The sequence below is a fragment of the Coregonus clupeaformis genome, chromosome 9 (genome assembly GCF_020615455.1).
Source record: "Coregonus clupeaformis isolate EN_2021a chromosome 9, ASM2061545v1, whole genome shotgun sequence".
Lineage (NCBI taxonomy): Eukaryota > Metazoa > Chordata > Actinopteri > Salmoniformes > Salmonidae > Coregonus > Coregonus clupeaformis.
Window position 1 is genome coordinate 8,797,684 of NC_059200.1, and position 12,239 is coordinate 8,809,922.

Consider the following 12,239-nt stretch of genomic DNA (forward strand, 5'->3'; position numbering starts at 1 on the left):
TGTTGTCTGCTGGTGACTCTGGATCTGAGAGTCACCAGCAGCAAGAGCGACATCATTGATATACACGGAGAAAAGGGTCGGCCCAAGAATTGAACCCTGTGGCACCCCCATAGAGACTGCCATAGGTCCAGACAATCTTGTTTCTCATGGTCTGAGAGTATTTAGGTGCCTTTTGGCAAACTCCAAGCGGGCTGTCATGTGCCTTTTAGTGAGGAGTGGCTTCCGTCTGGCCACTCTACCATAAAGGCCTGATTGGTGGAGTGCTGCAGAGATGGTTGTCCTTCTGGAAGGTTCTCCCATCTCCACAAAGGAGCTCTGGAGGGTTCTTGGTCACCTTCCTGACCGAGGCCCTTCTCCCCCAATTGCTCAGTTTGGCCGGGTGGCCAGCTCTAGGAAGAGTCTTGGTGGTTCCAAACTTCTTCCATTTATGAATGATGGAGGCCACTGTGTTCTTGGGGACCTTCAATGCTGCAGACATTTTTTGGTACCCTTCCCCCAGATCTGTGCCTCGACATAATCCTGTCTCGGAGCTCTACGGACAATTCCTTCGACCTCATGGCTTCGTTTTTCCTCTGACATGCACTGTCAACTGTGGGATCTTATATAGACAGGTCAGTACCTTTCCAAATAATGTCCAATCAATTGAATTTACCACAGGTGGACTCCAATCAAGTTGTAGAAACATCTCAAGGATGATCAATGCACCTGAGCTTAATTTCAAGTCTCATAGCAAAGGGTCTGAATACTTATGTTTTATTTGCAATACATTTGCAAACATTTCTAAAAACCTGTTTTTGCTTTATCATTATGGGGTATTGTGTGTAGATTGATGAGGAAAAAAAATAATGTAATCAATTTTAGAATAAGGCTGTAACATAAGAAAATGTGGAAAAAGTCAAGGGGTCTGAATACATTCCGAATGCACTGTATGTAATGGGGAATTGATATACACTAACAATCAAACTCAAACAATTCACACAATGAAGTTATGAAACAATGAATGTGCACAAGTGCATTGTACATCTGGGCGCATGGTCAATCCGATGTGTGCATTGGCCATGCAGCATTTTCGGTCAGGGCAAGATTGGCCTCAGCAGAAGTCAGGGCATTCATACTTCTTGCGCTTCGCGGCGCAGTGCCGAGCTGTTGTCAAGGAAGTGAGTTTGTGTTTATACACTAACCGTACCGTCAATCAATCATGTCAATGCTGAGCTATACAGAGCCCTCCTCATTGTTACATTTGGGAGGCGCATGGCGATGTGGTACAGAGCTGATGGGTGCAAATATATTTATTTGTTTAACACTTTCTGGTTACTACATGATTCCATACGTGGATGTGGGGACTCCACTCAAGCGTCTTTCTATGCCCGCTATGTTAGTTCACACCTAACATTACTTTCAACCACAGCTAGAAGGAAATCAGTCACACCGCTATACACCTCACTGTGTTCCTATGGTAAACATGTCAAAGTGTGTATATTTTGGCTGAAAAAGAGATCGGTCTACTACGAGGGCATAGTATCATTCTATTCAGAGGTTACATGGTTTTACAGTGGATCACACTTTGTCCTTTATTGTATTCAGTGGTTAATGGATTAGTTTATAGGCTGTCACTGTTTGGCACAGACACCTCCCATTTGTAGCTAAGAGTTGATCCAGTTAGTGTGTGGGTCTCCAGCCATGTCAGAATTGCTGTTCGTTGATGACTCACTTGTTTAGCTGGTCAGAGTAGGTGAGACTGTATTACTGTGTATACATGCAGTCTAACAGAATGAAAGCAGTGGTCCCACTCTGTACCCTCGCACTGCTGTGAGCAGTCCTTTTTAGGGAATGTTCTGATTCTAGACACTGTACTCCAATGTAGAGCACCATCACATCTCCATTCACGCACCCTAGAAGTATCCTCATGTTGTTTCCCCCCCCCCATCAGAACCTTTTCCATGCACCCCTCCATCTCCTTTTTTCTCCCCAGTCTCACCCCCCCCCCAGCCAGTTACTGCCTAACCTCATGCTGAGCAGTTTAGTGGGCACTCAAGCTGAACAAAACCTTGGCAGGCGAAAGAGAAGTGTCATACGCCTCCACTGGATCCTGCCGGAAGTCTCGTTCTGTCCCTCTCCCTGCCAGTTATAAAATAAACCTTATGCTGGCAGTAAATATAAACCATTCAAAAGCAGAATAATTTAAAATTAAACTGAACTTTATTTCATAATCATTTCTTATAGTCAATATACAACATACAAAAATATTGAGCTCTGGAAAGGTGTCCAACATCTTGATTAGAATTGACATCTTACTGCATCTTTCCCATTAACAGCATATTCTAGCAACATCTTATTTCAACTTTCACTCATTACTAAACAGAGTGCAGTATATATGGACATTTTCCCATTCCTATGTAACCGTGTCCATTGTTCAAAATGTTTAACAAAACATGATTGTACAGACTTTGGACACCATGTTTTTGTGTTGTGTGAATGTGTTGATTGTGTGCATCTATGCAGTGTGTGTTTGAGAGTTTTTGGTCCCAGTTTTGGTCCAGTTTGGTCTTGAAGTTCGGGTCGGTCCCGTTTGTTCAAGTTAACAGACATAGCGTCTCAGTCTTCAGTGATGGGCCGAGAAAGGGAGTATACTCAGGTCTAGGGTGACGGAGCATTGTCATGGTTTTAAGGGTTGTTGTTCAGGATCTGCCTAGGTCGCCCGTACCCAGTCATGCCAGCCTGAGATGCCCCCTTGTTGGTGCCCATCTGCAGGCCGATGACACTCTTTCCCTCATTCAGCTGGTCCTCAGAGAACTCACGTCTGTTCTCCACTGACTTCCTGCACAGACAAAGTAATGTCCTTCACTACATATTTTAATCAAATGTTGGCCTTTATTACCAAAATGGGAATACGCAGAGAGCCATAATGACAGTACTGTTTTTACAGAGGAAAGGACACAGAATGAGGCGCCAACTCACTTATGGAACCAGTTGGGGTCGCCGTGGTAAGTCCCATCGTCCCTGGTGACAGCCATGCTTCCCAAGGCCATCAGGGTCCTCTGGACAGCAGCCAGGTCTTTCCCTACAGACAATAGACATTGATACTGCACATCCAGACATGTTTATTAAGTTAAACTACTACTAATACTGTGGTCCTCTGTAGCTCAGCTGGTAGAGCACGGCGCTTGTAACGCCAAGGTAGTGGGTTCGATCCCCCGGGACCACCCATACACACAAAAAAAAAATGTATGCACGCATGACTGTAAGTCGCTTTGGATAAAAGCGTCTGCTAAATGGCATATTATTATTATTATTAAACTACTGTATAGTATAACAGTGAATGTAGCTGGAGTGACTAGACAGGGTGACTAAGCAACAATATCATTTAAAACCTTGTATCCATCTGTATAGCATGCTAGTTGAGCTGCGAATAGAAGTGATGTGTATGACATGTAATGTGGAGGGAGGGGGTACAGCTGATAGCAGCTGGCTGGACATACCCTCCCAGAGGTCAACTGTCTGGAACATGTCAGTCTTGGTGATGCCGTACTTCTCAGCTGCATTGAGGAACTGGGAGATCTGCTCCATCTGTTTGAAGGCCATGCCTGAACTCTGGATCTTCCTGATTGGCTTGTTCCCACTGGACAGGCTGTTGATCAGTTCACACAGCACCTGGAGAGAGGGATAGGGGTGAGAAATGTACTACCTGTGCAAGACTGGTACACTAATTTAAAGACACTCTACATTCACACAGACATGAGGTGTGAGAAGGACAGGCACTCACACATCCGTCCTTGAGCCAGTTCTGCCAGCCGGTCTTGCCTGCCTCAGGTTGGCCCACTCCAGCGCCACACTGGGCAATGATCCACTCAGTCAACCTCTCCTCCAGATCCTGGTCATACTTTTTATCGATCTTACTCTGCACCTCACGGCTCAGACCGTAGGAGGGACCTTTGTTTGCCATTGTTGTTCCTACAGGGAGAGAGATATCATTTCAGATAAGGCAGGCAAACATTGGTTTGTTCTGTTGCATATGGTATCGACCATCTATACACTTAAGTTACATAGAAGCTAACCTATAAGGTAAAGGCAAAGTATAGAAGACAGAGTGAAAGAGCTGGCCTTACCCTTAAGGCTTTAAAAACAAAGATAAAAAAACAATTCAAAGGTATCATATTTATTTTATCCTTAACTATATTGGCAGTTTAAAACTGTGGCTCACCTAGGTTAAAAGACATCCAACTGACAAACATTTGGGCACACCTATTTAAAATGATAGGTGACCTAATTACCAGGGTTAAAATCAGCTGTGTCAATTAGCCATATCATTGGAGTTCGGCTAATAGAAACAAAGAAACAATTAAATACTGGTGTAATCATTAGTCCAAGAGTTTCTAATGGACAAATTCAGGTAGGTCCCGCCCAGTTTAGTTCCGTTTGCTTCCGTTCAAGAAATGTTTTGCTACAGAATTGACATAATGAATACACCCCACATCAACACAATTTGCCATAGAGGTTTTAGATGGTGGATAAGTAAACTTAGAACTGTTGGGCTGAGTTTACACAGGCAGCTCAATTCTGATCTTTTCTTCTTTGGAATTGGGTTGGCAGATCGCATTCAACTTTTAAGGTGCATACACTGCCACCTACGGTACTGGAGTGTGAGGCCAGTCACGACATACCAACATTAAATTATCTTCATTAGTCCTGTTCCTCTAAGAAAGTAAAACAGAGCACTAGACACCACTTCCCTCCCCCTACTACACCACCCAAACCCTGTCCAGCTTTTTAACCCTTTTACACAATCTCTCCCTATCTACATCATACAGCTCACAAAATATCAACACATGCTCCACCGTTTCCTCCACTAAATGCTCATCACACAGACCTGTTCCATGTCTCACTATCATCCACAAAGTGGATTCTGATCATCCATAAAGTGAAAAACATATCAGAATTGGGCTGCCTGTGTAAATGCAGCCTAATTGGTCTTTTGACCAATCAGATCAGCTCTAAAAAGATCTGATGTGAAATTATCTGATGTGATTAGTCAAAAGACCAATTAGGCTGCATTTACACAGGCAGCCCAATTCTGATATGTTTTTCACATATTGGGCTTTTGACCAATCAGATCAGCTCTGACAAATATCTGATGTGATTGGTCAAAATTGGGCTGCCTGTGTAAACGCAGCTTAGTGGAAAAAAGATCAGAATTGGGCTGATTGAATTAATAAATACACAAAGCACTACTGGGCTTAAATAAACCTTGAAAGAAATCTATACTTTGAGTAAAAATGATGAACCCGAATGTCTGTAGGTGAAGAGCCACTTCCTCACATTGAGAATTCCATGAATACTTTGATAGTTTTTCTATATGTGTAACAGTGGCAGTTTAACTCTTTCTCCTTTTGTCTTGGCTCAACAGACCCACTTAATAGACGGAACAGCGCTCACATTCATGTCCCTGGCCTGCCCAAACCCTCCAAACTGGCCATGAGTCAACACAAGTACAGTAGGTCCGCAAATGTGACTGCAGTCCTATGATATAGATCTGAACTCTGATCTGATCTTGAGGTCGGGGTTTGGGGTTCGGGGTTCAGAACTCATAACAGAGAGCCTCCCAACTTGAAGAATACTATGCCAGGGGGGCACATGTAGACCAGAGCATGCAAATGGACAAATGGACCACCAGATGGAGACTTCAGATTTAGACTCAATTCTTGGACTGTATAATCAAAAAGTCTCAGCACCTGTGCTGTGATCTTGAACCATAACTCTCACAGAACCTCTCAGAGCTGGGGGTCAAAGGTTAATGTCATCTCTCTGTGAGCCTGCTGCTCTCATTGACTTCTAGCTGCTTCCTGTCCTCCTCCCCGGCCACACCCTGCTGTCTACATCCTGTTTGGCTCAGTCCTCCCATCTGTCACGTCCTTCCTCTCTCACTGAGGTAGCTGTTAGAGTAAACTTTCATAGACCTGCTCACACTCTTCTGTGTATTAGAGCCCATCAAAGTCCCCTGCAAGTGACAAACCCTATGGCCCAGTGTATACTGTGCAATGTATGTAAATGCACAGGGCATTATGCTAGCTAGATGAGATTGTTGGGATAAATGTCCTACAACAGAAATTACCTTATGATCTTACTGTATGAGTCAAAGTATGGCATAGTGACTATCTGGACATTGCTCAGAAGGTTACTCATGTTGCTGCATGGTGAGTAAGAAAATATTTTATCAGTAGGAGCTAGAATTAACAGCAACATGCTCCTCTCCTCTTTACTTTCTCTTTATGCATGCCTCAAAAGTCAACATTCAGGTATCAGTTATAAATCCACATTGATTCATGCTATTGCAATAGTATTAAATGTCCCGTATCAAGTCTTGTGGCTTCTAATGTGTTTGGAAAGGAGGTGGAGGCACTGCTTGTGTGCATGTGTCAATGTCTGTGTTGTAATCAGTAATGTAATTTTTGGATTACCCAAACTCAGTAACGTAATCTGATTACGTCCAGTTACTTTCCCTTTAAGAGGCATTAGAAGAAGACAAAAGGATCCATCAAATGCATTTGGTGTGTCATCATAGTGGTCTCTGACTTGTGGTCAGACTCGCTCAGGTGTAACAAAATTAAACTTGCAACTTTTTTCAATGCTGAATTGAATGTCATTGAGAAAACAGAAAGGAGTCATAATGTATTTTTTTTCGCAAACATCCTTTCTGAATGGAAAAGTCATCCAAGAAGTAATCATGATCGAGTTTTTCAAAAGTTTAATCAGATTACATGTAATCAGTTACTCCCCAACCTTGCGCGCGACACCCACACACACACACACACACACACACACACACACACACACACACACACACACACACACACACACACACACACACACACACACACACACACACACACACACACACACACACACACATACACACACATACACACACACACACAAGATGGCGATTCAGATTGGCCATGCTTGCATAGTATTTGTGCAATCCATTGTGTTATAATTCTGTTATGGACGGGCCACACGTATATCGATTCTTTCTCAACAGAGGATTTCTGTCAATGTTACTCAATATGCGTGGTTGCGTGCACTGCCATGTTTGTGTCAGTTGTTAGCACTTGTTTATGTTGGTCAGCTCTAACACAGAGAAAGCATTACTTCCTAATCCTAATGCATCATCCAGTAGCTAATGACACCCAGACCAGAGCTATTAGAGCTACTGTAATACCTCATAGTTCCATGTCAGTATCTCTCCTCACCCAGAGCAGAGCACAGCAGAGCAGACTACAGTTTTTACTACATATGTTATATGGGATGTGGAGGAGGGACCCATTGTTCTCTATCTGTCAGCCAAGTTACTGTAGGAGTGAATGGGGTAAGTTGAGCCAAAGAGGTAAGTTGAGCCACCCTTGTTTCTAGGAAATCAAACACAAAATTAATAATTTGACCAAATATTTAGGAAGAGGTCATCATTTCATGGAGTATGTGAAGGAAGAAACCAAATGGAAAAAGCAAGTTAGGTCCAAAAAAACAGATTTTCAAGTCAAATGAATTTATTGTGTTAGAGGTTTCATGATGCTTGTATCTAAACCAAAGTAGATCATTTTAAGATTGTTCTATATATCAGTTGGTGTCTCTATAAGCGTCAATATGAGGTACTAAACATAGCATGAAAGTGCATCCTTGTAGCTCTATGGGTTAATATAGTCAAAATGTTTGCCTTGGGATAAGTTGAGACAATGGCAATGAGGTAAGTTGAGCAATGGTTGAGCCAATGGCAAATTGAAGTGTTTTTTTCCCAGGCGTAATGCAAGGCATTATCGCTGGGCAATGAGGTAACAACAGGGCCTAGCCTTACCCCATACCCGGGGTAAGTTGTACCAAGAGACCACTTTTTTGGGACAAGCTATGTTTTCAAAACTGTAATGTTTACATGAATTCTCATTATTTCTAGGCATACAGAACGTCCTGAAATATATGTAGATATCTTTTTTAGAAAAAATATTATATTTCCCTTGACGGAGTGATGCTGAATGTAAAAAATGGCTCAACCTACCCCACTCTCCCCTATGTCACAACCAGAAACAGTTTGTAACAACAACCCTTGTAAATACCATCATAAATACCAGATTCTGCTCTAACCAATCTGAAGGGCTGTTTCACAATCTGAGGATCTGCCTCTGAGCACTGTTTTAGCATGCCCAGAGAGGATCCCCCCTCAATACAGAGACACATCACTGGATGGATCAGGCCTTATCTGAACATGGAGGCTCTTGATTGGCTCATGAGGACTGTTATGGGTCAGCAAGGGGCAGGGGCCATAAGATCACTACCTATATTACCCTAACCTTTCCAAACCTCACTCTAGCCTTAAATCAAGTGTCTAAAAGGCTCGATAAACTGTGTGAAAAGTATTGGGTTAAACCTGTCTGTGTGCTGTGTCACAGAACCTGAATACATCCATGTGTGATTGAGAGTTTATAGATCTGTTTACTGCCCTTTTCCCCAGGAATGGAACAGAGGAAGGAGAGGAGGGGGGCTAAGCATAGTCTGCTATTGTATTTAAATGTTTTATTAAACCCATTAAGACCAGGGTCTCATTTACAATGGTGCCCTGAGGAATAAAAATGACATAAACTACAAGTTACAGAATCAACACTTCAGCTTCAAATACCACAAATACAATTATTTTCATTAAATCCAAACAGTTGTAGTAGAGCTTTGTAAATAAAAAGGGAGTAGTGAAGTGATCTACTGGACATTAATGAGGACCAGCCAACCGTTTGATACAGGATGCAGTGATGCGTATTAAAACTGTCACCTGTGATAAATCAAAGGGCGCTATGGTAGATGGCATCCAAAGGTTTAAGAGCAGTGGCTGCTGCAATCTGGTAAATGGTGTCACCATAGTCAAGAACTGGAAGGAAAGTCGACTGTACAATCTGCTTCCTGCTGTTTAGGAAGAGGCATGATCTATTTCTATAAAATAAGCCTACTTTAAATCTCAGCTTCTTAACTAGCTCCGTATGTTTTTTAAACGTCAAATTATTGTCAATCCAAAAACCCAGATATTTATAGAAGTGAACCTGCTCGATGCGCATGGACGGGAAAGATTGGGGCAGGATAGACCTGTTGGCTCCTGACAGCTGCTCTTCTGAGGGCCAGGCCTGCTGCCACAGGCCCAGACCAGATCTCTCTAAACAACAGTCTGCCCTTAATCAGCCTTTAAAGCCATCTTGACTTCCTATTACCCAATATGTACTCTGTGTCTTCACTAATACATTGCTAAATTTTTACTGTTACAGATTACATTATTTCAGGGATGTGAAACAGACTGTGAAAACTACTGGGGTTACTTCACAAAAGATCCATCATGCAGTGTTCCGAAAGAAACTTGTCCATGTAAATGTTGTCACAGTGTTTGTCAGGGCGTCCACTAAAACATCCACTGTTATATATTGACCCCTGGACATACCAGCATAGTTCACATAATCCCTCACATATACACATTCTGACACCACAGCTGCACTGAAGACTGGTACCAGAGGATGGACAGGGAATGAGGAGGCACCATGTATTACATAACACTCTCTGACCACATGTTGAGATACCTCTATCTCCATCTCAAAGATACAGCACATACATCATGGGAAAGAAAGACCCCCTATATTCTTTTATGAATTTGTCTTTCATGCAGCTAGCTGTTTTAAACAGGGGTGTAGCCAGTGTGTGTGAGAGAGAGTGCTGAGAGCAGGACTTGATAAGAAGTAGGATCTGATAGTGAACAGGATCCATCTGATAAAGCCTCTCTGGGCAGTGAAGAGAGAACAGAGCCTTACAGAGAGACTTTTAGACACAGGAACTGAGAGGAAAACCACAGCATCATTCATTGAGGCTTCATAACATGTTATGCAATTAATTAATTAGATACATGCTATGCAGTGACTGAGTGTGAGAGGGCAGAGTGTGTGTGTTCAGTGTGTGTGTGTTATTTTTTAAATTATTTTTTTTAGTCATTTTAGCAGACGCTTTTATCCAGAGCAACTTACAGTTAGTGAGTGCATACATTTTTTTAAATTTTTTTATTCATACTGGGCCCCCATGGGAATCGAACCCACAACCCTGGCGTTGCAAACGCCATGCTCTACCAACTGAGCTACATCCCTGCTGGCCATTCCCTCCCCTAACCTGGACGATGCTGGGCCAATTGTGCGCCGCCCCATGAGTCTCCCGGTCGCGGTCAGCTACGACAGAGCCTGGATTCGAACCAGGATCTCTAGTGGCACAGCTAGCACTGCGATGCAGTGCCTTAGACCACTCGTGCCACTCGGGAGACATGTGTGTAATCAAGAGACTGAATATAAAATAGATTAGGTCAGATTTTCCCCCATGTGAGTATGTCTACACCCTTTTCGCCCTGACTCTCATCCATGAAATCCTATAAGAGACTTTCCAAATCAATAGAACACTGTCAGTAGCAACTTACCAAGCATGCCAGAGAAACTACTAGACACCATTTTGACACTGTCTGACACACCAGGGCTCAGTTTTTCAAAAAGTATCTATCCAGATTGACTATCGGATAGGATTAAATGCAAAGAAATTAATAGAATTAGAGTCCCCATTCAAGTCAATGATTCATCCTCTCTATTAATTAAATGTATATTTCTATACATTTCATCCTCTCCGATAGTCGAAATCCAGATAGATAACTTTTGAAAACTTGGCCCTGGAAATTCAACAGTATGAATAACAGGTAGAGCCTGACAGAGACAAAGGTGTTAAGAAGTAGTCAGGCATGTACTTACAGTGTTTAGTTGGGAGCAGCTGTAGTTGTTGAGATGAGTTCAGGTGGCTTTGGACCTGTGTTTCTGTGAGCTGGTGTGAAAGAGTTCCTCTCTTCCCCTTTACAACAGAGTACAGAGTCTGCTCTTAGGGAGTGCCAGCTTAAAAAGAACAAACACGCTCTCTGAAATTACTTCACCACAAGTGAAAAAGAGAGAGAGAGAGGGGAGGAGAGGAGAGAAAAGAAGGGGAGGGAGGAAACCATAGCCTTAAAAGGATATGGGCTTTTTTTCCTCTCGATTTTTCTATGAGCTTCTAGTCCTCTTATTTCATTCTATGACACACCCGTTTTTTCTTTCTCTTTTCCCCTGTAAGTGTACCTCCTTATTTGGGAGCAGGACAGGGAGAATGAGGGACCGCTGCCAAAGGGCTTGGTTTGGTCAGCTTTAGGAATTCTCCAAATATCTCCCTCTACCACTTTGTCTAGAGAACATAAGGAGGGACCCACTGGGCACAGACGTCAATTCAACGTCTATTCCATGTTGGTTCAATGTAATTTCACTGAAATGACGTGGAAAGAACATTGATTCAACCAGTGTGTGCTCGGTGGGGAGGGAGAGAGGGAGGGGGAAAGTGGAGAGTACGGTGGTTTAGGGGGACCAGGGAGACCAGGGGGAGGGAGATGCTTTCAGTAATTAGAGAGGGTAAGGAAGGAGGCACTGCTAGAGGGAAGTTGACTTTATTGCCTAAATGAATTTTCTGTTATTTGTGGTTTATTACGTTTTTTATAAAAGGTAGACGAAAACGTCTGGGAGCCATGGAATACACTTTTGTTCCATGAGAGAAGTACAGTAAGATAAGTACGTGAGGGCATGAGTGAATGAGAGGAACTAGAATGTAAGTGCGTCAGTCAAAGTGCAAATAATGCTGATTTGTTTAGCTTTGTTGGGTGTTCAGTTAAATTCCTCATCCTTTTATTTAGTTTTCCTCTTGGCTCTAAAGAACATACATCCCCTCACATATAAACACACCCATGCCAGTGGTACATGACATCATTACTTTGACAGCAAAAGCGGGGCATGCCATAGCTTGAGAGGCCATCGAGGTTAAACATTGACATCACAGATGACATCACTGAGAGGAGTCAGCATTAGTATGAAGTAACTGTCTGACTCCAAAGGTCATTCCAATGAAAGGTTTTGGGTGATGTTTTATCAGTGTCATATTAGCCTCTAGGCTATTCTGTTTATAGGTTCCAGGTGTGAGTTGTGTCTTTATTGTCTATTGTTCTCCATTCAAGGGCACCAGACTGGACTCGTTACCCCTGGCAACAAGGATATATCTTTAGCCACCAGACCTTGGGTTGCTGAGCTAGTAAACCTTAGACACATATAGCTATTGTATCTGCAGGGTTTAGTCTACACTAAAGCACTAAATAGTTTAATGTCCTAAACTGAATTGGTCCA

The 12,239-nt window shown here is 42.7% G+C and overlaps 1 protein-coding gene across 1 annotated transcript; it reads right to left on the bottom strand.

Moving 5' to 3' along the window:
- Positions 1-2,180: 2,180 nt before the first annotated feature.
- LOC121573688 (transgelin-2) lies at positions 2,181-10,974 on the bottom strand. The gene is made up of 5 exons (XM_041885852.1): positions 10,797-10,974; positions 3,764-3,951; positions 3,480-3,651; positions 2,959-3,061; positions 2,181-2,818 (listed from the first exon to the last, which is right to left on the bottom strand). The coding sequence occupies exons 2-5, from the start codon at positions 3,941-3,943 to the stop codon at positions 2,665-2,667; spliced, it is 609 nt and encodes a 202-aa protein (XP_041741786.1). The 5' UTR covers positions 3,944-3,951; positions 10,797-10,974; the 3' UTR covers positions 2,181-2,664.
- Between the last annotated feature and the right edge of the window lie 1,265 nt (positions 10,975-12,239).

Excerpts from the sequence above, each read along its gene's own strand:
- LOC121573688 (XM_041885852.1), bottom strand. The coding sequence starts at position 3,943 with ATGGCAAACAAAGGTCCCTCCTACGGTCTGAGCCGTGAGGTGCAGAGT. Across the intron at positions 3,062-3,479 it reads GACAGTTGACCTCTGGGAGG|GGAAAGACCTGGCTGCTGTC; the intron begins GTATGTCCAGCC and ends TATTGTCTGTAG. Across the intron at positions 2,819-2,958 it reads GACCCCAACTGGTTCCATAA|GAAGTCAGTGGAGAACAGAC; the intron begins GTGAGTTGGCGC and ends TTGTCTGTGCAG.